We start from the raw sequence: 27602 nt of genomic DNA on the forward strand, positions 1-27602 counted from the left end.
TATATTAAGACTGTGGGCCAGCCTGTGGTGTGGTGGTTGAGGCGCCTGACTCTCACATACACAATGTGCGATTTAAGTTCCAGGCCCTGTGGTGTGAGAATCACTTCAGGCTCACCTAAAATCTCAAAGGAAAAAGAAATGGAAAATGGATTGCAGTGTGACCGTGACCCATGGGAGTGCTTTCTCACTTTCCCTCTCTCTCTCTCTCTCTCTTTTTTCTGTCTGTATCTGGCAAGTGTACATGTCTTCTAGCAAAATTTAAGGAAAAAAAACTTCATGTCTGCCTGGCTTCTCTATCAAAAGGTTAATTAATAAGTATGTTACACTTATTAATCAATAAGCAGTTAACCCACTGTCTGGAAAAGCTTTAAGACTGTATAAATATTCTGTTTCTCATTAAACTTTCTACTGCAGATTTAGCATTTATTGATGATTATTGCTAGAATCTTGTTATTTCTATGATGGATGCCAAATGACAGCTTTCTAATGTTATCACTCATTCTAGATTTATAGTTAGCACTCAACTGTAAAGTAGAGCTTTCCTTTCACCATATATGTATATATATATATATATATACACACATTTTTTAAAAGACTTATTTAATTTTATTTATTATTATTGTTTAACATGTGCTATAGGGCACGTGTATTCACGAGAGAGAGAGGTAAAATGAGAAAACAAGCCACCAGGTCTAGGACTTGAACCACGGTCAGTCATGTGGGAGTCCAGTGCCTTAACCACCATGTCACCTGCTGGCCCCCTCCATATACTTTTATTTCATTTACTTGTTTCTGATTTATTAATTGGTTATAGTGTACCAAATGGTTTTTCACAGCATGCATATAATTTTCAATGATCAAGTCACAGATATAGACATCTTTATTTTCTTCAACATTTAACATTACAGTTATGTTGTACACATTCAATAATAGTTCTACTAGTATTTTTTGGAAGTATATATTGAATCAGTGTGCCTCAGAGTTTTAGTTTGCTTTTCTATTTTAGTCTATTTTCTGTTTTTAAACACAGAAATATCTGAGTTTGAATAATTTACTATTATTATTATTTTAAATATATATATATATATATATATATACACACACACAAATTTTTATATATGTGTGTGTGTGTGTATATGTATGTTATTTAATTAAGTTCTTAGCAAGGAATTTAGGATACCAATTTGTGAAGATAAACTCTGTTTATAAGGGCAAACATGGATCGCAGGTAGTCCTGGAGTGGAGGAACAGCTTTGATTTTTGGTGAAATTCGTGAGTCCACAGATTTCTCATCAACCTTGCGCTGCTCTGTAATCTCACGTTTCTCTTCTCTGTGTCAAAGATCTCACCTTCCTGGTGTCTGGGCTTCTGCAGCTTCCTTTTGTTGAAATATAGGTATCAGTGAGGTGTTTTGGGATTTTTACTTTGCTAATATCAATTTTCATGCAAGTGACAATGGCAAATATCTGGTTTGTTCTATGTACTGAAACTCAATAGAGGACCAGTGATCCAGTCACAAGTAGCAAGTCACCGCTCAATTGCTTCAGGAATGCTCTTGCCTCTGTGGTATCCAATGAGGATGATCAGAATGGTCCCAGGAGCGATGCTAGCTCGTGGCTTTCTCACATGCTGACTCAAGGGTTTTTTGCTGTGGCTCAACAGCTTTCGAGGCACATCTTCAATAGGATAATACCTAAGAATTTTGTGAAGATTAACCACCCAGGTACCACCAATCTTGTCACCACCAAGTGGTTTTGTGACAGTGGCAAGAACTTTGTCCTTTTTCTTTTCAATTCTGGATTTAGTGGCCGAGTATTTCATCTTGTACATGGCCTTCCTGGAATACATCACAGATTGAGAGTATCTGCCAATTCTTCTGATTAAAACTGGGTTTTGGGTGCAATGGAGCTTCCCCTTTTTGGGGTTTTTAACCTTGGGATTACCCTTTTTAACCTGCCGCTGGGATCAGCCTTCTTGGCTTCAGGTTTCTTCTGCTTATTATCTGCCTTTTCTGCTTTTTCACTTGTCATCTTGTATAATGGGAAAATGAGATTGAATAATTTATAAGAACAAGGTTTTTTTAGCTCATGGTTTTAGAGGTCCATGGTCAAAGGGCCAGATCTGGTGAGAAGAGGATCTTCTTGTTGGTAGGAATGCTTTAGAGAGTTGTGAGGCAGTGCAGGGCATTACATGTCAAGAGCAGTCCAAAGAGTTTTTATAAGAAGTCTATCCATGTACTTAGGTACAATTATAATTCAACATTGGGAGATGCTGAAATATATGTGTTTTTTTTGTTTTTTTTTTTCCTTTTTTTATTTCAATTTATTTATTTGCATTCATTCACTGTACATCATTATAGCGCACAAAATGAGATTTTCCATCCAGAGTACACTGTATGTTGTCTCAATCAAGCACATCAACAAACATATTATTGTCAGCAAATGATCTTCCATTTCTTGTTTTCTGTATGTTTTGCTTTTTTCCCCCCCATCCTTGATTCCCTATCTCTTACCCTCTGCAATCTCCCACTCTCCTCCCACAGGGTCTCTGGTATCTATGTTTGCTTTCTATACCATTTTCCCCCCACATTTTATTGAATCACCAAAGACCCTAATCAATCCAAATACCCTCATAGCAAACACAGGTGACACACACATTTCCATGAACACAAGTCTAACTTTATGCATCCTATAAAGTAGCACCTAGCTGGGGCTACATATGAAATATATGTGTTTTAATCTGCTGTGTTTCTAGTAACAGAAATACCCGAGACTGGGTAATTTATAAGTAAAGTTTATTTAACTCATGGTTTTAGAGGCCCAAGGTCAAGGTGTCTCATCTGGAGAGAGTCTTCATCTGGTTAGGGTCTTCTTGCTGTGGATAAAATGGCAGCCCTCTGCAGAGTCAGAAATAGCATAAGGCACCACAAATGCAAGAACTTGAGGAGAGCTGGAATGTACATGTCTGTGTCCATGTGCCTGTCTCATTCACTCTCCTCATAAATCCACCAGGATTGAGTCATGGGAGCCCCATCCTCATAATCTTAATTCCAGTCACCTCCCAAAGACCCCAACTTTCAACACCATAGTCAGATTAAGTCTCTACCCTCTCAACATCTTTACAATAGCTCAGCGTATATATATATATATATATATATATATATATATAAAGAGAGAGCTCTAAATGAATATATAACCCTGGGCTGCAGTTCCTTTGAGTCTGAGTGTGCTTGTGATATTGCATAAGTCATTGTGATATTTAATGAATGCTAAATAAAGGGTTCCACCAGGAATGGAACTGGAGCTCCTCAGGGCAAGTCTAGTCCAACCCTGTTCTGCAAGTAGAGGTATTGATGACACACTTAAAATATCAAGGGCCAAATTGACACTTTAGACTACACACCTTTAATTTGCAATATCCTTCATTAGCAGTAAACAATTTACTCCTTGTAAACTCTATTGTTAGCCATGAGCAGGTCCAATTTTGCATATGAAGTAAAATAAATTATTTTTCTCATGAACAATTTTTTAAAGTTTATTTTATTTTGTTTTCATTTTATTTTATTTCCGTTTTTTAAAGTTTATTTCATTTATTGAGAGAGGCAAGGAAAGAGGTACCCCTCACAGGATCTCATCATGCTGACTCTCCCAGCTAATCTTAGGATCATGGAGCAACCTGGGATCTAAACCTCCATGTGGCCCAGTATCCTGTAGCAGCGCCCTACCATTTGTGGCACTGCAGCTGACCTCATACAAACCACTTTGATAGTCACATAGTGTTTCCTTATCTGATTGTGGCTTTTTGAAGATTTAAACATAAAGATTTACAATTTTGACTGGTAGTTACTTTTTTTTTTTTTTGGAGAGGTTTTTGCTATAGGGCATGTGTGCTCACCAGAAAGACAGAGAGAGACAGAGAGATGGAAAGCAAGAAATCACCCCCCAGGAGGGATGACCACACCGCAATCCCTTCTCCTCCATTCTTCTCTTGGGATCTTGGACATGCATGTACACATGCCCGGTGTGAGTTTAAGCCACCGAATCCAGGACTACATGGGAGACCAGTGACATAGCCATTATGCCAGTTGCTGGCCCCTGTAGTTACATTTTTAAGTATTTGCTTTTCTTTTTTTAGAGGTTTTTACCTTAGGGTGCATGTGCTCAATGGAGAGAGTGACAGAGATAGTGAGAGGGAAAGCAAGAAATAATACCCCGGGGGATGACAACTCTGCAATCCTTTCTTCTCCGGTCTCTTCATGGGATCTTGGGCATGCACACACATGTGTCTGGCATGAGTTTGAAGCCACCTCTTGGACTCAAACCATGGTCAGTCATGTGGAAGTTCAACGATGTAACAGCTACACCATCTGCTGGCCCATATTTTTAAGTATTCTTAATGTGCAATATAAATTAAGGATTTTCTAAATTTGAGTCACTGATCTGTTTCTTAGCTCTCTGTCTGTCTAATAAAGTTGCTAGATCTATTTAGCAATTTGAAATACCTAACAATTACTTCAACCATACTAGCAATGATTTATTTGGTAGTTAGTTATTACAATACTGTGCCTAAAGGAGAAAGAGGAATATAATATGTTTAAATGAATAAGACCAAATGAACTGTAGTTTGCTTAAGAACAGGCAGGGTTTTACAGTTAGTGCACAATGATGCAGTACAGTTGCTTCAATAAGTCTTCATATCTGGTCTTTTTTTTTAAAGTTTTTAAAAATTTGTTTCCTCCATGAGCAAGAGAGAAAGAGATAGAAAGAGACAGCTCCCTAGCAGGGTCTTGATACCGTGATTCACTTCCAGCATTAGCCAGCTGGAAATCATGGGCACATGCATGCCTGGCATATATAGGGAAGTCTCTGGACTTGAACTAGAAACCTTCCCATATGTGGGATCGCCTTGCAGAGCATCACAGTTTACTGTTGTAATACTGTCTGACCCAGATATCTTAGCTTTTTATTTTCTGGCAGCTGCCTTTAAGCCACCTTTTTGAGAGCTCCTTCATTTAAAAGATCTTGAATAAGTCTATATGATTGACAAAAAAGGCAAAATGAAAATAGAAATCATTCACTAGTAGAAGACATTCATCTATTCAAGTAACATTGGTGAGTAACAGGGCTGACTTTGTGGGGCCTTATAGTTTGATTTGGTATTAGACCCCTACAACTTATGTAGCCAGTCCTAGTCAAAATAAACACACACACACACACACACACACACACACACACACAAGGATACTGTATCCCAAATGGACTGACCAACATGATTCAGACTAAAGCACAGACTACTTTTCTGGAAAAAGCAGGATTACAGGCAAAGGCAGAAAGCCAGAGAAAATACAGAAACAGATTCCCAAGGTTTGGGAGGTTAGGGAAAAAATATAGAGCCAAGACATTTGCAAGACACACAAATGGAGATTGGTCTGTTGATGATAATGTGCATGATATCTTTAACTGGACTGGTGTGCAGTGTATTCATGCTGGGAAAACTCATTTTACAAGCTGTGGTGGTGCACAGTGATTACATGTATAAAGTAAATTATTTTTAAAAAAGGTAAAAGATAAGACAAAGACCCATTCAGGTCTCCTAAGAACAAGTTTTTCAATGTAATAGCAAGCAAAAACTCAGACTTCCAACTATGGCCCATAAGGCCCTGGGTAATATAGACCCTGCCTGCCTCTCTAACCTTATCTCCAATTGTGCTCTCTCTGTTCACTATGTTACAGTCATACTTCTTCCTGTTCTATCAACATTCTCCATTTGTTTTGCTGCCTGAAGACCTTTTCTCTGCCTGAATGTTTTGTCCCTCAGTTTTTCTCATGGCTGACATTATTTGTTTCTTAGCTGGGATACCACTACCCAGTCTAAACCAGCCTTATGTGCAGTCATATTTGATATCGACTTGCAATATCTGAAATGTAGTTTTATTCATCGTGTCCTTTTTTTTTAGAGGTTTTTTGCCATAGGGCGTGTACACTCACCAGAGAGAGAGAGACAGAGACAGTGAGAGGAAAGGAGAGGAAGGCCAAGCTGCAATTCCTTCTCCTCTGTTCTCATCCTAGGATCTTGGGCATGCACACACAAATGCCTGGCATGACTTTTAAGACACTGGGTCTAGGGCTTGAACCATGGTCGGCTATGTGGGAATCCAGCAACATAACCACTTTGCCATTGTGTCCTTTTTTATTACTTTTTTCCCAAATGTAAATTCCATAAGAACAGAGATCCTAGCCTTTTCACTATAATATCAAAAGCACTTAGCATATGATTATAATGAGTTAAGTGTTTGGTAGATAAATGTATAAGTGAAAGCAAGCAAAAGGCAGTTAAGCAGTATAAGGAGACTTTTAATTTTTATTTATTTGTTTTTAATTTGCTAGAGGGTGAGTGCAGAGAGAACAAGAAGAAAGCATCTACCAAAGGGGCATGGCCATGCCACAATCCTTTCTTCATTTCTCTGTCCTGTTTGGATTTGGGGCTTGCACGCACATGTGCCCAGTGTGTTTTACAAGCCTCTGGGGCTAGGATTCAAACCGTGCAGTTGGGGATGTGGGTCCAACTCCCTTAACCACTAGACCTCAGGGCTGGCCCAGTCTAAGGAAACTTTAAAGAGCAGTGAGCAATTGTGCTGATGAAGAGCTTGTACTTCAAGAGGCTTAAGATTCCTGTAAAGCAGTTTTTAGGTGTTTCCAGTGTTGGATTGTGTATTCCAGGCAGATGCTTAGTCATTTGTCCCTAAGAAAAATGAACAGTATACCTGAAGTGCTTAGATTCCTGAAAGGGGGGGGGGAATGCACTGGCAGAGTGAATATTGCCTTTGGGTACAGCATGAAGGAAATAGTAAAATAATTCTTTGATCTTTTATATATTGGTTCCCTGAAACTTTCATGTTACTTAAAAAGAATCAGTTAAGTAAAAGTTACCTCAGGAAAGAAAATTACTTCTAATTTTACCAGTCTTAAGTAATTGTAAGATTATATTAAATAGGCAGTGTATTTTGAAGAATCTCTGCTGTGATATGGTATACACGTTGTACAGTTTCTAAATGCTGTAACTTTTATATTTCTTTAGGTATCATATTGAATCTATAGTTCTAATTTTATAAGAAATACTTACATTTTTAATATTAGTTTTAGGGAATCAGTAAATAGTAAGATATTCTAATGTGTTGGTCCAGCAACAGAATCCAAACAAATTATGATATTTATTGAGTAGCCAGTATCATGGTGCCCTCCTGCCCGCTCACCGGGCCTCAATGTGAAATGTTGCTATGTTAGCACAGTTTCTTCCCCTCTAATCCTTCCCAAATGACCTGACTGAAGGCTACCCCATCTCATTCATGAACCAAACTGATCTTAGAGATACATGTATGTTTTAAAAAGAAAATCCTTCTCGTAAGAAAGCGCTGAGGGACTTGTAGTTTAATAAGCCTGGTGTAAAATTTCCAGTTTGTAGAGCCAAATAGAACCTTTAAAGATCATTTTATAGATGATTTTGTCATTCTGCATATGAAGAAACTGGAGAACAGAGTAATTAGGTTTTTTTTTTTTTTTTTAGGTTGTTTGTCAGTCAGATGGCTAGTAGGAAATTGAAATAAGACTCAAACCTCTAGACCAGTGCTTTCCTCAATGCAGTATACTTCTAAATATAAAAACAGTGACAAATGTTTAGTCCCATGATGTGCTAGTTAAGGGAGCCAGATTCCATGTGATCGACTGAGCTGTTTGATCCTAGACTCAATGGCTTGAAAAACACCCACGGCAAGTGCCAAATCCCAACAAGATGGAGAAATGGAAGAGAAGAGATTGTGGCATAATCACGCCCTATTGAGAGGTGCTTTCTCGCCCTTCCCTCTCCCTCTTTATAGGTTTCTCTGATGAGAGCACGTACCCTCTGGCTAAAAATCAGATAAAACCAGTAACAAAGAAAATTCCAGATGTTTTCATTTTTAAAAAATAATTAATTTCTTGAGAAAGATGCAGGTAGATAAACATCTTCAACCAAGTCTTACCACCATAATTCCCCCCCTCAAGTCTTTTCAAACCAACCAGGGTCATGAGGACACATGCATGTGTACCAGGGGTGTACATGTCAACCTGAGAACCAAGCCCTGGTTTTCCATATAGCTTCCAGCATATAACATTGTGCTATGTTGCACTAGTACAGCTGGACCCCCCCCCCTTTTTTTTTTTTTTAACAGACTATAGGGGCTGGCTAGTAGTGTGGTGGTTAATGTGCTAGATTCCTACATGGCCAACTGCAGTTTGAGTCCTGGACCTGGTAGCTTGCTTTCTCGCTTTTCCTTTCTCTATCTATCTCTCTGGTGAGCATGTGCCCTACAGCAAATGAAATAATAATAATAAATTAAATAAATAATTCTTTAAGAAACAGATGATAGACCATTAATTTCAGAAGCAAGTAACATTTAATGCAGTTTGTACTATGAGTTTATTCTGAGACTTCTTTTTTTAAAATTATATCATAAAAATGTGGTTTACTTATTTTTACTGCCTGTCCATTTGATTACAAAGGAGTGATATAAGAGACTGTTTGAAGGAAACAGCTGGGGGCAGACAGGTGGCATGGTAGTTAAGGCACTGGATTCCAACATGGCTGACCACAGTCTGAGTCCCAGACCTGGTGGCCTGCTTTCTCACTCTTCCTCCCTCCCTCTCTCTTTCTTTCTGTGTCCTTCTCTGGTCAAAGTGAATAATAATAATATATGAAATTTTTTCTTAAAAAAAATGGATACCACTGGTTTTCTTTGAGATCTGATCTATGTTGTTTTCTCTTTCATATTGCAAAATTTGTCAATAACTTAATAAGTGGAGATGAAAGAAGAGAATGACATAAAGGGAAAATAACGAGAATGCAAAATTAAAAGCCTAGTTATAGATGCCAGGAATAAACATCCAAACTTGGTAACTTTTTAAAACATTCTTTATCAAAATAACACAACAAAATATATATCTTATGAGCCTTTCAGAAAATAAAGAATAATTTAAAGAAGAAAATTATAAAATATGGTAAATACAACTGTTTGATATTATTGTTTATATTTTAGTCTAAATTTTCCACAAATATAATCTTAAGAAGATATTCTATGTATTCGGTTTTTATCCTGCAGTTGCTTTTCACCAAAATCATTTTTTAAAAGGTTTATTCACGTATTCTTCCATGAGCAAGAGAGCCAGAGAGAGAAAGTGCAACCCAACAGGGTTCTGACACTGCAGTCCATGCCCAGCCATTAGCCAGTCCTGTATCATGGACGCAGATATGCCCAGTGTACTCAGGGGTGTCTCCAGACTTAAACTGGGACCCATTCTGCACGGGATTGCCTCGCACAGCATCACATTTTACCAGTGCGCCACTGTTCCCCTTACCAAAATTGTTTTTGATGGCAATGTAGTATAGTTTTATGTCAGCATAGTGTAAATTATTCAGCTGGTTATCAGTTTTTACATATTTAGATAGTTTCTGGTGTTTTTAATCATTAACTTTTCTCTGATGGTATTCATGAACTAACAAATATTTTTATACGTTTGCTGGTTCACCCCTTGCCGACCATGGAGTATTAACATGATCTAGTGTCTTGCCTTTGCCAGACAAATACTGGATTTGGATTTTCTATCCTTACTGATATCCTATTTCCCCAAATGTCCCTCATTAAAATATTTTTATTCTCTTACTTTTTGTAACTGTCTTTTCCTTATTATTCATAGTTATTTATTGAATGTTCTAAATTTTCACTTTGAAGGGATATTTTATAAGCCTTATGTACTAATCTACCATTCTTAGGTACTTTTGACCTCAGCCAATCTTCTTTTTTGAACATAAAATCAAAGAATTCCCTATGTATTCTTATTGCTCTGCCTGGACTCTGGTTACTGGTTATTTTATATAGTCTGTGAACATAAAAAAAAAAAAAAAAAGAAAGAAAAAAAGGTACACCTCTTCTTTATGTGCTTGGAAAGGCTATTAAAAAAAAAGAAAAGAAAAAAAAAAGCCTCCTGAGCTCCTTCCTTTCTTTTTTATTTGTTCCCTCTCTAAAAAAATAAGCATAGCCTTCACACTGAATATGAGCTAAAGCTCCCCAATCAGTTGATCAAGACAATCCAGCAGATCTTCAAAGACCTCTAGGTGGCCAGTTGCATCTGCAAAGCACTTTTCTGATGAGCTTTTAAAAATTATTATTATGAAGAGACTGGTTGAGCTTAATATTAAACCAAGAAATATCTCCTTAATTGGTCTCATTCTTTGCCCTTCCCTTCCCTTTCGGTGATCTTTTCACTTTAGACAAATAGCTAAGAGGCATGAGAGTTCCTTGACCTCACAGCTTGTTATGTACTTTGAAGTAAATATACAAGTTTTTTGGCAAGGAAGGATGAGAATCAGGCACTTGCTTACACAGCTTTTATGAATCTACTCTAGAAGTATTATTTTAGTCTTTGCAGTGGTACCTCAGTAAATCATATAACTATGATAAAGGCCACACACTGAAGTATTAAGTAAGATGCTTTTGGATATAAACCAACATGTTATAGCTGTACAATTTTCAACAAAAATCTAACATATGAATTGTGCCTATTTTTCCTTCAACTGGCTTGTTAGTGATACTTGTGAAAAAAAGACATGTATTCATATGTTAGAATTTGGGGTGAGAGAGAAATATTTTCTAGAAGACATTATACTTAAAGCTTTTCAAAAACAGTTCTGTCACTTACAAAATAATGGATTTTGAAAAGGCATTAAATTAACAGCAACAAAAAAAATAAAATACCTAGGAATTAACTAAAAAAAAAGTAGAAGAGCAATATGAAAACAACTTTAAAATTTTTTAAATAAACAAGATATGGATCATAAGTATCAGAAAACTAGAGTGGAAGGGCCATTCCTCAACATAATAAAAGCCATATATGACAAACCTACTGTGAGGATCATGCTGAATGGGAATGAAGAAACACTAAAAGTTCTCCCATTAAAAACAGGAACAAGGGGGTGAGCAAGTAGTGTAGTAGTTAATATGTCTTACTTCCACATGGCTGACTATGGTTTGAGTCTTGAACCCACAGGCTTGGAAATTATGCCAAGCTTGTGTGTGTGCATATACCCCAAATCCCAACAGAGAATGGAGGGGAAGGGATTGCAGTGTGATCAGTCTCCCTTGTGCATGTAGGATATCTCTCACTTTTTCTGTCTCTGTTTCTCTCCACTGAGCACACACACCCTATGGCAAAAACCTTTAAAACAAAAACAAAAACAAACCCACAAAACAAAGCAACAGAAAAAAACTGGAACAATGTAAGATTGCCCACTGTCTCCATTCCTTTTCAACATAGTGCTGGAAAGTCCTAGCCAATGCAATCAGGCAAGAGAGCAAAATAAAAGACATTCAGATAGGAAAAGAACTTGAACTGTCCCTATTTGTAGATGATATGATTATATACCTAGAGAACCCAAAGGAATTCATGAAATAACTAGAAGTGTTAAATGAATTTAGTAAAGTTGCAGGATACAAAGTCAATCCACAAAAATCTGTAGCTTTTTTATATAATAATGAAAATTCCATTTACAATATCTATAAAACAAATAAGACACAAAGGAAGTAAAAGTGCTTTACAAGGAAAACTATGAAAAACTGAAAAAAAGAAATTTAACATGATATAAAAACAATGGAAGGACATCCCATGCTCTTGGATTGGAAGAATCAATCTAATCAAAATGTCAGTCCAACCCAAATTAATTTATATATTTAATGCAATTCTGATTCAATTACTTGATACAATCTTTACATAAATAGGAAAAACAATTATAAATTTTGACTGGAATCAAAAAGACCTCATATTGCCAAGGCAATACTGTATCATAATAATAAACTAGGAGGTATCTTACTACCTGACTTCAATGCATACTACAAAGCAATGATAATTAAAACAGCATGATACTGCCACAAAAATAGACACATAGACCAATGGGACAGAATAGAGAATCCAGGAATAAACTCCAAATCATACAGTCAATTGACCTTTGATAAAGGGTATAAGACAATACAGTGGAGAAAAAAAATCTCTGTGGCAAATGGTGTTGGAAGAACTGGGTATACATCTTTAGAAAAATTAAACTGGACCCCTCCCTCACACCATTAACCAGAATTAACTCAAAATGGATCAAAGACTTTGAAAGCCTTCTAACTACAAAATTACTGTTAGAAAACATAAGGGAAGCTTTTGAGGAGAGCGGAGTAGGCAAAGATTTCTTAAATAAGGTCCCTACAGCACAGGCAGTGGTCCCTAAAGTGGACAAGTGGGATTACATCAAACTAAAAATCTTTCTCACAGTAAAAGAAACTGTAACTAAAGTGAAAAGACAACCTTTGGAATGGGAGAAAATAGTTACAAATTACTCTTCAGATAAGAGATTGATATACAGAATATATAGGGAACTCAGGCAGCTCACCCATTAAAAAACATAAATACTCCAGTTTAAAAAAGGACAAATGAACTGGACAGGCAACTCTCCAAGGAAGACTTAAGAATAGCCACACGCCATATGAAAAAATGTTAAAAATCTCTGTAATAAGGGAAATGCTAATTAAAACTAAAATGAAATATCATCTAACCCCAGTTAGACTGGTTATCATCAAAAAAAAAATGTTAAATGTTGGTGAAACTGTGATGAAAAGGGCACTCTTTTACACTGTTGGTGAGAATGTAAATTAGTCCAGCCTCAGGACCGGCAGTTGGCATAGTGGCTATGTTGCTGGACTCCCATGTAGTGGACCCTGGTTCTAGTCCCGGACCCTGTGGCTTAAACTCACGCCAGGCACGTGTGCATGGATGCCCAAGATCCCCAGGGCAGAATGGAGGAGAAAGGATTGTGGCATGGCCATTCCCCTGGGGGGGGGGTGGGTTTTGTGTTTTTTGTCTCGTTGATTTCTTGCTTTCTGTCTCTGTCTTTCTGGTGAGCACACACGCCCTATAGCAAAAAATCCTCTCGTAAAAAAAAAAAAAAATTAGTCCAGCCTCCATGGCAACCAATATGGAGATTTCTCAAATCCTACAAATAGAACTTTTATATGACCCCAAAACCCCACTTTTTGATATCTACCCAAAGGATAAGAAAACAATCAGAAGGGCATCTTCACATCCATGTTTATCACAGCATTATTTATAATTGCAGATTATAATTGGAACTAACGTAAGTGTCCAAAAACTGATGATTGGGTTGAAAAACTGTGACGTATATATACTATAGAATATTACCTAGTGATAAGAAACAATGAGGTCTTATCTTTTGGCTCAAAATGGATGAATATAAATTTAATGTTTAGCGAAGTGAGCCAGACTAAAAATACACATTGTATATCCCCACTCAATTTGTCCTTGAGTATCTGCTCTTTATGGCAGAGGTTGAGGAATCTGAAGATGTGATAGTAGAGAGGATCAGCTTGCATGCTGTTGACAGTAAGGAGGGAAAGTGGTTGGTAGAGAATGGGTGGCAGATGGTAAGTGTAAAAAGAAAAGAAAAAAGATTTTAAGTTGAGGCCAGCAAGTGGCATGGTGGTTAAGGTGCTGGACTCCCACATGACTGACCATGGTTCAAGTCCCAGACCTGGTGACTTGTTTTATCACTTTCTCTCTCTGTCTGTCTCTCTCTGTCTCTCTCTGGTCTAACTGAAAAAATATAATAATAGTTAAATAAAATAATTCTTTAAAAAAGTTTGTAAATGATAAACTTTTGTTTACAAGAGAAAAGAATCAAAACCTTTTTATGTATTGTCTGAAATATAGTTCATAAAAGTGTATATCTGTTCATTTATCTTCATCAAAAGAGCACTTTGCCTAAAAGAAAGGATTGACTAGTATGCGAAATGTTTACGATCTTTTGTGAAACTGTAGTTTATCATTAATTTGTATCTGTAACTTGTTGTTATAATTATCACCTGTATTTTCGATACATGTGAAATTGCAGCTGAAATTTATTTTGCCAATGTTTTATGAGTGCATTGGGTAATGTTTTTGTTTGAAACAAAATAATCAAAGAGATTTTGAAGTTAATGTGTACTAGGGAAATTTGGTTAACAAAAGAACACTGAGAGAGGACTGGTCTTACCAGATATGAAATCCTGCATGATAAAGCCTCAGTAATTAAAATAGAATTGCGTTGTTGTATGAGTAAACAGACTAGCTAAAGGATCAAAATAAAAATTATAGAATTAGACCCACATACTTACGAGATTTGATAAATGATAAAGGTCACATCTCAAATCAATGGGGAAAATATAGATGAATAAATATGGTGGAAACAACTGGATAATCATCTTGGGAGAAAAATAGAAGTGTTGAACCTATATATTATATAACAGGGTGGATCCCAGGTGGATCAGAGATTTAAAAAATATTATGTTGTCTGGAAAGTTATGATGTTATTTTTCTATATTTTTTAATGCAAAAAAAGTCTCATGACATTCCCAACAACCCTTTAAAATCTTAAAGGTATGGGAAAAAATTTGAATGTTCCCTATTGGAGTTGGCAAAGACTTTCTATTTTGACCTGAAATCCAGAAATCATGAAATTGATAATTTAGTCATAAACTTTTGCATAATGAAAACCAAAACAAAAACCTATAACCAGGAATGAAAAGGAGAAAAAAAAATTGCAATTTTTAGAGCTGACAGAAGATAATCTCTCTAGGATTTAAGAACTCCTAGAAGCTGGACAAAAAAAGTAAATAAATACACTGGCAATGAAGAGAATAATTGGCAAAGAAATATAAACACAGTTCATGCAAAAGAAATTAAATGGTTCTTAAAGCATTAAAAAAAAAAAAAAAAAAAAAGACTCAGCCTCACTTAGACTTCCTTTAATCAACAAGACTGGCCAAAATCCAAAAGTTAAGTAGTATACCATGTCCGGGAGAATTTGGAGTAACAGGCACTGTTGGTGGTGGGATGGTAAATTAGTTCAAACTCTATTGAGGGCAGTTTGGCAATTTCTATCAATTTCATTATGGCATTATGATAAGTTTATTAATATTTTGCTGTTATTCTGACACAAGATATCTTTATCACTTTTCCTTTTCATTTTTTCTATTTTTGTCTAGATCAAGTATTACTAACACCATATGCCTGATGGGCAGAATTTTTATGTGATGAGATTTCTAATTATATGGGGTGAAAACTGATTTAATGAGATTGTAAGTAAAGACATTTATATATCAAAGTAAAGCTCTAATTTAAGTTTTCTGGAGTAGACTCATCTTATGAAACCAGATTTTATTCCCTCAGTGTTCCACTTTCCTGATTTTGCTGATCCAACCTTTCTCTCCTTATGACTCACCAAACTAGAAAAACAATTCATTTTCCTTGAATGTGCATATTGTTAGTGAGAGAACAGAACACTTTACTTCAGTGTCATTCATTAATAATGGGAAGTTGTGGGGTATGTGCTTGTGTGTGTGTGTATGTGCATGTCTAGCATTACTAGAATGCCTATTGGTTTGAGGGTCTTGCAGGCTTTGGTAAAGGTGAGGGGTTGGAAACAGGCAAAATAGAGGGAAGGGACAGGCATTTCATGATATTTAAGAATATGGGTACCTGGTTCATTTTCTTAAAAAAGCTTATTTTTGGATGGATAAGATTAAAACCCCTTCTGTTATTATAAAGATGTTTAATTAATAGCATTGTCTTCATATAATCAAGACAGCATATTACTTCTGTTAACACATCTTACTTTCTTGGAGAAAGAATAAAATTTTTCACATAAATTCATTTCCCAGCATCTTGCAGTACAAAAAGCTTAGGTTGGGAGCTTTGAAGAACTAAATTCAAATTTAATTCACAACTAGTCTTTGCCAAGCCGCAGGATGAGCACATAGTTTCTTTATGACAATTTTCTTTATGTACAGCAGGTTAATAACATCTCCTCATGGAGCTCCTGTGAGGAGAAGATCCTCTTACAATGGTGCCTGGTTTATTGGTGATGGATGATGACAGCTCCATCCAGGTTGGATGGCCTAACCCCCTGCTCCTTTCACTCCCTGTGCATACCACTGTCAGAGACTTTATCAGAGCCACCTGATGTCTATTCATTTGACTATCTCTGTGGGCAAACTGTTCAAGTCATCTTGGGCACTGGTGACACTAAATTTTATTTTGATATTAAAACAGAAATATTGGGATCAGCAGTTGGCACAATGGCTATGTCTCTGGACTCCCATGTAGCTGACCATGGTGTGAGTCTTGGACCTGTTGACTTAAACTGATGTTGGATGTGTGTATGTGTGTGTGTGTGTGTGTGCGCACGCGCACCCAAGATCCTGAGAGGAGAATGGAGGGGAGGGGATTGTGGTGTGGCCATCCTCCCTGGGGGGCAGGGTGATTTCTCACTTTCTGTCTCTCTGTCTCTTTCTTTCTGGTATGCATGTGCTCGCCAGATTAATCTACTTTCTGGAGTAGATTAATCTTATGAAACCAGATTTTATTCCCTCAGTGTTCCACTTTCTCTGATTTTGCTGATCTAACCTTTCTCTCCTACAGCAAAAACCTCTTCAAAAAATAAATAGATAAATAGAAATACCTTTTAAATGTCTTTTAAATGTGTTGCCATAAATGGTCTCTATTACCAAGATCTATGATTGATACATACATTAGATTTGCATATGTTCTAAGGTGATCTGGAGACCCTGTGCCCAGTTCGAACAAGTCATCACTAGCTGGGGATCTTACTCACTTTAGTACTAGTGGATGGACTTCCATTTTTTGGTCTCTCTTTGAACTTGGTGTTACTATGCCTGCCTTAATGTGAGGAAATGCCAAGAGTTGGGTGACTTTTCTAAGGCTGTATGACTAGCACATAGCAGTATTGCCATTTGGATTCAGCTTTTTTTTTTACTTATTTCTAATGCATTTTCCACAATATTAAATAAGTATATTTGGTATACTTGGCATAGTATATGACATGGTAGTTACTATTATTATTGTTATATCAAAACTAACTCTTGAGTTTTGAGAATCTGCCCCACGCATGTATTTGATCTCGTATCACTACTAGTCAAAGTCCTGGGATTTTAAGCTCCTGCCTCCCCCCTTTTTCTTTCATGGGGTACTGAGTAACATTCTCGCTTCATGGACGTTGGCTTTGTGCTGCCATCACTATTGCTGCCTTGCGGCCTTATTTCTGGGCTTCCACTGTTGCTGTTGCCTGCTACTGCAGGGCCTGTGAAAGCTGAAATACATTTTTAACAACATACCACTGAATACAGCTGTATTAAACTCCCAGAAAGTTGTTGCCCCTTTGTCCTTTCAATTTCTTTACACAAGAATCTGTGCAAGAGATAGGATGACCCCCCTTGATTTAGTCTTTGTTTTCTGCCTCTCTTTTCTCTCTCTAAAACTTTGGGTTTCTGTGTCCTCATCCTTCCTGGGATTCTCCAATATGTATTCTTCCTGCCTCTGTTTCTTAGGATAGAATTTTGTTGTGAATCAGTTATAGGTGTGCTAAGACATTGACCTCTCTGAGCTTCTCAGAGGATGTCTCCTGTCTATATCCAAGTACAACTTACAGACATTACCATTTTCTATGTGTGTGTTCAAACAGAATATTTAAGAAGCACTGCCCTAGGTTTCAGCTTCTTCAATCCACTTTTATAAATGATCACTTTATCATTTATTTTTTTGTCTTCCAGAAGATTGCTAAATTTTCATCTGGGGATTCTTTCCCCATTTACTCTTTAACATTATGACTTTATACTGTTTTAACCCTGTACTTTCACATCAGTGGGTTCCTGGGGGGGAAAAGAGATACATGCCAAGGTCAAGATGCCATCTTTAACAAAAATCAAGATTTTCTTTTTTTAAAAAATTAACATTATTATGGTATAATTGATTTGCCACAACAGCAGATAATTTAAAATGAGATAGTTTGGTAAGTTATAACATATATATATATATTTGTGAAGCCATCAGTGAAAATGGAACTGTATCTATGAAGAAATTGAGGCTCTAAAAAGCCCAAAGGCTCAAATTGGAACCCAGGGGTGTCAGATCTCAAGGTCCATCCTGTAGACTTACAAGCCCAAATCCTACCTGGGAAAACTATTTCTCATTTCCCTAAAAAGCACACAATCTCCATGAATGTAGCTGCTCATTTATTCAGCAAGAGAGTTGTGCTGAACTATCTATCCCAATGTCATTTTCAACTTTAAGTTTCTTTGTTGTGTTCACTCTGTGATTTTCACAGTAGAGCTATACAAAACATTAAAATCATATTTTTTCCCATAGGAAAATGTTCAAGAAGCTCATTGAATAATATGAGTCAGAATAATATAGAATCTGCTGGAAGTTCCTCAAAATAGTTGGTGAGACATAAAGAATTTGTTTTCTTTTAAGTATATTGTATAATTATTTTTCTGAATATAAACTGCACAGCCTTGTGCTCACAAGAGACATTTTCCTCATTCTTTTATTATTATGTGATGTATTTTTAAAGCTTACCAATGGTGAAAGTTCAACTAATTACCTAACGCTTAGCTGCATTCTTCACTCAGAGAAAACAGATTATGTGTATACATATATAGATAGCCACAGATATTCATAATGATATAGATATTGTTCTATCTACCTAGAGAGCTGTTTTTATACTTCTCAGATGTTATCATCAATGACTAAAGTGTTATAGACCAAAATACATAAAATATATCTAACATGTATATATAGGGATATGTTGTTTATATGCCACATATGTATTATATAATGTTTTTGTACCAAGTTGGAATCCAACTTGACTGTTCTGAGGCCTGACAAATATATTTTCTACTTCTCCAATCTTAGGAAAAGAAGAATTTCTAGACTCTTCATCAAGGCCTTCATTTATATAGCTGTTAAACCCAAGGCTGCTGTGGAGAAAGCATGAATAAAAATACATCTGCTGTCACATCATCCAGTCCACTTGAGAAGTAATTTTTAAATTCAATTTAATGTGCTTTGAAATATCATAGTTTGAAATATGTAGACTATTAATGAACATTTGGCTGAAAGTTTTTTACAGTTAGGATTTTAATATTTTCTAGGATAGCAGTAATGAGTAAAATAATACATTCAATTACTGGTATTTCAGTGTTAATTAATATATGAGACAAATTCTTCATTTTGTCCAAAATTATTTATAAAGATGGCTTTGTAAAAAAGTTTGATTTGATTTTTTTATATATATAAAATATTTTATAATTCCAGTATAAAAATTACCTAAAGAGTAGTTTTTGCTGACTACGAAGCCTAAGCATTTGTCCTCTCATGATTCTGTGGGATGATTGAACAATATTTCTGATATGCATCAAATGATGTAGGATGGCCACGTTCACATGCTCTAAGGCCTGACCTAGGAATGCTAGATGGCTAAGGTCTTTTTCAACCTGGCTAACTCAGCCCACACTTTTTCACACAATGGCAGAACGGTTCACAGAAACAACCACAAGTGTTTCTCAATGTCTGGGTTTTTCATATTTACTGATTTGCCATTGGTAGTTATCAGAAGTTCTGATTACTAGTTCAAATTCAAGGAGTAACAATATAGAAAGGAGCAGTAAAGTTACATTGCTGGGGGCCATGAAGACAGGGATAGGAGGACTTAGAAGTCATTTTGCTAACATGCAACATACATTTAATAAGGTAAATTAAAAAAACTCCTGCTCTAATTCTCTTTCTTGACTCTGCCTTCCTATAGAGAAACATTGTGATTCTTTGTTCTTTTTTAGCTCTTCTTTTTGTATAATCAAATGCATTTACATGGAAGTATGTACATGTATAGCATATATAATTATATATTTGCATTTCACTCCTTGGTATGTTCTTAACCAAAAGGTAATATATTATATATACTCTTTTGACCTTACCACTTTGTCTTAAAATTATATCCTGGTGATCACTTTATAGCAGTTTATATAGATCTTCCTTGTTCCTTGTTATAACTGCATAATAATCCATCCTATGGCAATACCATACTTTATTTAACCAGTATCTTACTGATCAAAATTTGGATTATTTGCAGTTTTATGTGAATACAAATTATGCTAAAATGAGTAACCCAGTATATAAGTCATTTTTTTATTTTTTGTTAAATTATCTTTGGTATAGATTCCTAGAAATAGGTTTGCTGAATCAAGGGTAATTTTTTTGTTAGCTATTACCAAATTCTTTCATTCAGTTGTGCCATTATGCATTTTAACAAGCAATGTACAAAAGTGCTTTTTTCCACAGCTCTGTCATCAGAGTATGTTGCCAAAGTTTAATTGTTCTTTTAATCTGATAGGTAAATACTAGTATCATTTCATAGTTTTAAATTGTCATTTTCTTATTGTGATGAAAGTATTTTTAATACCAAAAAAGAAAAGTGTAAGAAATCTAAATTCTTAATAATTTGGGAGTTTTGGGGCCAGCAGGTGGCGTGGTGGTTAAGGGCACTGGACTCCCACATGGTCGACTGTAGTTTGAGCCCCAGACCTAGTGACTTACTTTCTCACTTTCCCTCTGTCTCTTTCTCTCTCTCACTCTGTCCATCTCTGGTCAAATTAAAATAAATAAATAAGTAAATAAATAAAGTTAAATGAAATAATTCTTAAAAAAATTGGGGAGTTTTTTTGTTTTGTTTGTTTTTAAATTTTGCCAGAGGGCATGTGCACTTTCTAGAGGGATAAGGAGAAGCATCATAGCCCATAGGGAATGATCACACTGTAATTCCTTCTCTTCCATTTCTCCCTTCTTTCAGGATTTTGGTCATGTATTCGCATGTGCCCAGTTCCCAAGCTGGATCTAAAACTATTTACATGGACTGACCCCATGGCCTGATGATTAAGGGAGCTGGATTCCACATGGCCAATGGTGCAGTTCAAGTCCTGGTCCTAGGAACTTGAAAAACATGCCAGGTGTGTGTGCATGTGTACCAGAAAATCCTGACAGGATGGAGAAATGAGGAAGGGATTGTGGTATGACCATGCCCTGTTGGAGAGGGTGCTTTCTCTCTCTCCTCTTTCTGTCAGTCTCTCTCTGGTGACCACATGTACCCTCTAGGAATTATTTAAAAATAAAATAAAACAATAGAATTATTTACATAATATGATATCGATCTAGAAAAAGCAGTACAGGGGCCAGCAGAAGGCAGTGGACTCCCATATGGCTGACTGCAGTCTGAGTCTTTGATTCAGTGGCTTGAAACTCATTCCGGACATGTATGCATGCATGGTCAAGATCCCAGAAGAATGGAGGAGAAGAGAGTGCGGCATGATCATCCCCCCCGGGGTGTGATTTCTCATTTTCTCTCTCACCGTCTGTCTGTCTCCATCACTGACGACTGCACATGCTCTACGGCAAAAGCCTCTTTAAAAATAGAGAGAAAAAAGAAAAAGAAAAAGCAATACAGATAAATTTATAGTGTAAAAAGATGAGATGTAAATACAGTGCTGTATTAGTAACAGGTAGTCTGCTGGGATTAGAAAAAGGATTCTTATTGAAATAACGATACATGCTGGAGACTGCATGCCTCCATCGAAGCACGTTCACATTTAGAGGGTTTAAGAGGGTCACTGGAGAGATTTGCTAATGATGTACCTTAGTTCCCTTTCTCTCTTCATCTTTCCTATTTCTAGGTTTCAGTCCTTTATGCTTTTGCTGCCCAGTATCCCATAAAGAATGGCTTTGGGTACTGAACTGCATTTCAGCGGAATATTCAGACACAATCCTCTCTGCTTTTTTCCCCCTAGCTAATTGACTGTTACCCTAGTAACCAGATAGGCCTTCTAACACTATAGTTGGATTCAATATAATGCAAGTCTAAATAATGTGCTATATAGAGAACAAAATATTTGAAAACAGGGGGTTTTTGAAAAAAATATCTTTCATTTTTCTCTTTTTTATTATTTAGCGATTGATGTAAAAGTATTCTTATAAATATGCTTAGAATTTCTATAGCAGAAGCTAAGAAAAGTTTGTTTCTAAGACTATAATCATATATAAAAGATGTAAATTACTCTTTTAAGTAGTAGTCTCAGTTACTTGATATGTTTGAGGATAGCCAGAAGTCCTATATTCATCAAAAAGTTTGGAGTTTTTTTTGTTTGTTTTTTTCTCCATCTGATACTGTCTATTTACTGTTACTGGGGAGTAAAAACATACTGTTTTGAAATAATTGTCTATACATCTGAAGTCAACAAAAGACTTTCTCTCCTTTTATAAAATTATACACTTTTTCAGAGGAGGAGAAACATCTTGAAAACACCTTCACATTACTTGTTCTTTCATATACTTCAAATTTATACTTAATGCCTTTCTCCTTCTAGACATCAGAAAGAACCCCTGGGTGTTCTGAGAGAAGTTTATATTTCTCTAAATCAATTTCTGGAAAAAAAAGTATCACTTTCAAATTTCTTCTTCTTTTTTTTTTTAAAGATCATTTAACTTTATTTATTCATTCATTTTATTTTAATTTGACCAGAGATAAGAAAGAGGGAAAGTAGGAAAGCAAGTCACTAGATCTGGGACTCGAACTGTGGTTGGCCATATGGGAGTGTCCAACGCCTTGACCAGCACACCACCTGCTGGTCCCTCACTTTCAAATTTGTGTATGATCCTTGTCATGAACAGTTTAAGATGCCCTGCTGCTTCATGACTTCCTTATAAACAGAACTACTTCCCACTATCCAAACCGTGTCCACTTGATTAGTCAATTCTGGTTGCTCATTAAGTTTTAGGGCATCATCCAGACTTTTGGCAAGAAAATCAGCTCCATGTGGAGGTTCCTTGAATTCTCTACCAAGAATTAAATTAATTTTCTCCTTTAAAGGTCAATTCTTTTTGGGAATAGAGAAACAGGTCTTCCTACCTATAATCTCCATATTCTGTTTACCTTCTACTGAAGAGGTAGTGGTCATTCTCTGGAAATACTTGAATTCATTCCTGAGCAGAGGCCAGGGCAGGTCCCCATTCTTGCTGATGCCCATGTTCTGGGACACAGAGACAAAGCAGTTTAGCAGATAAACTCTGACAGCAGCAGGAAGATGCTCTGAGCTTCCTCTCAACACCTGGATGCCAGCTGAGTTTGGCATGAAATCCCAACAAAAGTTTTTTTTTTTTTTTTCTTTTTTTCTTTAGAGAGATTTTTGCTATAGGGTGCGTGTGCTCATCAGAGAGACAGAAAGCAAAAACTTACCCGCCCCCAGGGGGGTATGGCCATGCTGCAATACCTTATCCTCCATTCTTCTCTCTGGATCTTGGGCACGCACACACACACACACCCAGCATGAATTTAAGTCATCTGTCCGGGACTCGAACTGCAGTTGATTTTGTGGGAATTCAGCAATGTAATCATTATGCCATCTGCTGGTCCCCCAACAAAAGTTTTAATACATTAACAAAACAGAGCTCATAACACATATTTACCTCCTAAGAAAGTAAGACGAATCTCACATTACTGCTCTCTAGTTTTGTGACCACAGACAAAGTTACAAAGGCAACCTACCTTACTTTTGGGTCTATTAGAAAAATGATGGTCATGGGCCATCCTGTGGCACAGTAGTTCAGGTGTCTGGATCCCAAATGACCTGTTGCATACATGGTTCATGTCCCAGATCCAGCAACTTGAGAAACATACTAGGGACCTGTGCATGGTGCATGCTTTCCCCAAATCCTGACAGGAGGCAGAAATGGAGAAAAGGGAAGACATAATAACCATTCCCCATAGGACTGTTTTCTCTCTTTCTTCCTTTTCTCCCCCACACACTACCCTCCTCCCGCAAGTACACATATCCTCTGGCAAATTAATTAAGAGAGAGAGAGAAATGAGGATAAAAATCTTTTTTTTTTTTTTTTTTTTTTGGTTTTTGCTATAGGGTGTGTGTGCTCACCAGAAAGATGCCACAGTCCCCGTTTGGGACCAGCAGTTGGCGTAATGGCTATGTTGCTGGACTCCCATGTAGTCGACCATAGTTTGAGTCCCGGACCTGGTGGCTTAAACTCACGCCAGGCACATGTGCATGTGTGCCCAAGATCCCGAGAGGAGAATGGAAGAGAAGGGATTGAGACACAGGCATCCCCCCCAGCGGTTGATTTCTCGCTTTCTGTGTCTCTGTCTCTTTCTTTCTGGCAAGTGCACATGCCCTATAGCAAACAACTGTCCCCCAAAATAATCTTACATATTTTATCAATATCAAGTTGAATGACATAATGTGGATATATTGGTTAGCACAGCACTTGGTACATTACAAGTAAGCAGGAAGCCTAAGTCTTAGTGCAAATGTCATTCAAGTTTTGTCTGGCCAGTGAAAGTCTCTGCTCTGACCATACTGTCCAGAAACACAACTTGGGGTTATACCTTTTGCAGAATTTGCTGGCCAATTTCTTCTTTTCTAGTAGTATTGCTCTTATGTCTGGCAGAAATTATAGCTGGAGCCAGTGCTTTTGACCATGAACATACTCTTTCTAAATAAAAAGGATATGGGTTTTTAAAATTATTATTATGCAAATGATTATCATATTTATTTTGCTTTAAGTGGCCACAAGCATATCTTTTAAAGTTGCTTAATTAATTCAGTAAAATATTTACTTTTGAAATCCTTCAGTGTAGTCTAATAGCTAAAAGCATATCTCTTTAGGCACTTTAATAAATTTGTAAACTTAAGAAGTAAGCATTATGGCTCTAAATTTCTTGTATGGTTTTGTTATTTGATAAAGAAAATGAAAAATACAGGTAAGGATATTCATTTGATTGCTTTTCTATCACCATATTTTTAAAACTGTGTTTGCCTGTTGGTACTAAATGTTTTGGGTTGTGTGGATCTAAGATTTGATTTAACAAGTAGGTTAAAGAAAAAGACATGTGTGGATCTCTAGCCTAACCCGGAAGTGCTAATTTACTTTATCTTAGGGATCCTGCTTTTCAGATGATTACAGTTTCCAAGGAAACAGGCCTTGGTCTGAAGATCCTAGGAGGAATTAACCGGAATGAAGGTCCATTGGTATATATTCAGGAAATCATTCCTGGAGGAGACTGTTATAAGGTAAAAGTGAAAGTAAAAATAACCCCCCACCACTATAAAAACAAAGACAGCACTTAGTGGGAAGGTATATTCTCCTTCTTTATCAGTGACTATTTAGTACTTACTGACTGTTCACTGTGACCATACCTCAGTGTAGTGTACAAAGGAACTGAAAGATTGACTTCACGCTTAAGGAGCTTTAACCTAACAAATGAGTAAGTTCATCCTAGGTGAAAATAACCATTATTTTGTGCTCTAATTTAAAGTTATATATATTTTTAATTATATGCTATCCAACTTAAAAAAAAATTTTGGGGGGGACCAGCAGTTAGCGTAATGGCTATGTCACTGGACTCGCACATAGTCAACCGCGGTTCGAGTCCTGGACCCGGTGGCTTGAACTCACGCCGGGTGTGTGTGCGTGCATGCCCAAGATTCCAAGAGGAGAATGGAGGAGAAGGGATTGCGGCGTGGCCATCCCTCCTGGGGGTGATTTCTCACTTTCTATCTCTCTGTCTCTCTGTGTCTGTCTGGCGAGCGCACGCGCCCTATAGCAAAAACCTCTCTAAAAAAAAATTTTTTTTACTGTCTTTATTTTATCTATTTATTATAAAGGTTTTTGCCATAGGGCTCATGAGTTTGCCAGAGAGAGATAGAGGGAAAATGAGAAATCATCCTCCCGGGGGGGCATGCTGTAATCCCTTCTCCATTCTCTTTCTGGGTGCATGCATATGCACCCAGCATAATTTTCAAGCGCCAGGTCTAGGACTTGGACCGTGGTCAGCCACGTGGGATTTCAGTGCCTTATCACCACACCACCTTCTGGCTCCCTGCTGTTCAATTTTTACCCTAAGTCTAGTCAAGAGATATAATGTCTGAAGACATGGTTAAATTTTGCATTAATTTAGATAAGTTGAATTTGAACTACATTCATTTTGCCCCTTCTAAATGGAGAAGAAAACAAAAAACAACAAGCAAAATGGAATTTACAGTAATTCTTGTTAAGCTTGTTAATTATATTACTAGCTGCCACAGGAGGAAATAGACTGAGAATACACGTGAGATATTAGATGTAGAATTAGACCAGAACATGTAATATTTTTTGGTAGTAGAAGTCTTACTCTGTTCTTTAATATAATAAATATGTAATATCATGGTTCCTTTTTGCTCTGGTTGCTAAGAAACTCAGTCCCAAATTTGAAGTACAACCCCAGCAACTTTGTTAATGAACTGTTTACCATATTTGCATTCTCACTTTTTGAATTTCACTTGCTATTTCTGTTTTACTAAGTGATTATGTATACCATTTGTTGAAAATCACCTTTTTGGTAAGATATAAGACAAATAATTTAATAAAATATTCTATTACTATCAAGCTATATAACATGAGAAAGAATCCTTTTCATTGTTTTATTGTTATTGCTGTATTGTTCTTTAGTTTGGGTTAAATAAAAAATCCTCTCTTACCCCCCTTACCACTATACACTTTTATTTAGCAAGCAGTTTATTTTTTCAGCTTCACCAGTAACTTTAAAAGTCATTGCACTGATTTCAATTGTTTCAGGCTTATTCAGATAATAAAGCATCTTCCAAATATAATTTCCAAGAACTTGGTATATAATAAGTTTAAGATATCATCTTAGCATAAATTTCTGGCTGAAAATTTTAAGTTATTAACCAAATAAGAACATATGTAAATGCTAACTTTAAACAAATTGAAATGAACAAAAAATGAGTTTTTTCTTTCGAAGAATTGAAATGTTTTAAGTACTGTTTTAGTTTTAAAACTAGAGGATGTGCATCTGTGTGTGCGTGTGCGCATGAGAGAATATGAAATCAGTATAGCTAAGTTACTTTTTTAGACTTCACTTGATATAATGTAATCGTAGATCAAGATACCTGACACGAATTTGCTTTTAAGACAAGTTTCAATTTGTTATTTTTTATTACTATGAAAATTATTTGCAGTTACAGTAATAAATTGACCCTTTATCTGCTGTTGGTGATAGCCAGCTAAGAAATTATATCTATGATAAATACTTTTTCCAGTGGCTTTCTTAGAATTCATTGAAAAGAATATTAAAAAGCAAAACCTTCTAATGGACTATATCCTCTGTTTACCACTAGAGGGCAGCACAGAGTCATTAATAGTCTTTAAACCTGGTCATGTTCAACAGAAGAAAACAGCCAAAATAGAGAACAGTTAGTAGTTTCCCAGTGCTCATACTTACTTTTGTATATTTCTTCAAGATAGAGAGTTAAATGCATATTTACCCTGAAAATACAAAATGGATGGAATTTTATTTAAATATTTTTTTAATTACTAGTAAGACATTTGTCCTATATACTGTTTTCAGCATGTTAATAAATTTCTAATCTGCAGCTCAGTCCCATACTATAGCAGTTAAGTTCTCTGCACAGGAAACCCAATTCCACATAGCTGGCTGTGGTTGGAGTCCCAGATCTGACAGGTGTTTCTTCTCCCTCTCTGTCTCCTCTCTTCTCTTCTCCTCTCTTCTCCTCTCTGGTGTGCACAATGTTCCCTCTGGCAATTTTATATATAAAACACCAT

At 36.4% G+C, this 27602-nt stretch overlaps 1 protein-coding gene and 1 pseudogene across 1 annotated transcript in view; one reads left to right on the forward strand and one right to left on the reverse strand.

The window, feature by feature from the left end:
- Positions 1–27602, forward strand: part of STXBP4 (syntaxin binding protein 4) — a 175966-nt gene that overhangs the window by 3107 nt on the left and 145257 nt on the right. The window contains exons 3-6 of the mRNA XM_014589289.1: positions 15110–15202; positions 18288–18364; positions 18837–18961; positions 24919–25051. Of these exons, the coding sequence (XP_014444775.1) occupies positions 18915–18961; positions 24919–25051 (180 nt within the window). The 5' untranslated portion in view covers positions 15110–15202; positions 18288–18364; positions 18837–18914. The remainder of the gene's footprint in view (positions 1–15109; positions 15203–18287; positions 18365–18836; positions 18962–24918; positions 25052–27602) is intronic.
- Positions 21322–23101, reverse strand: LOC102488581 (dihydrofolate reductase pseudogene; annotated as a pseudogene).

Source organism: Tupaia chinensis, unplaced genomic scaffold, assembly GCF_000334495.1.
Source record: "Tupaia chinensis unplaced genomic scaffold, TupChi_1.0 Scaffold000043_1, whole genome shotgun sequence".
Classification (NCBI taxonomy): Eukaryota; Metazoa; Chordata; class Mammalia; order Scandentia; family Tupaiidae; genus Tupaia; species Tupaia belangeri.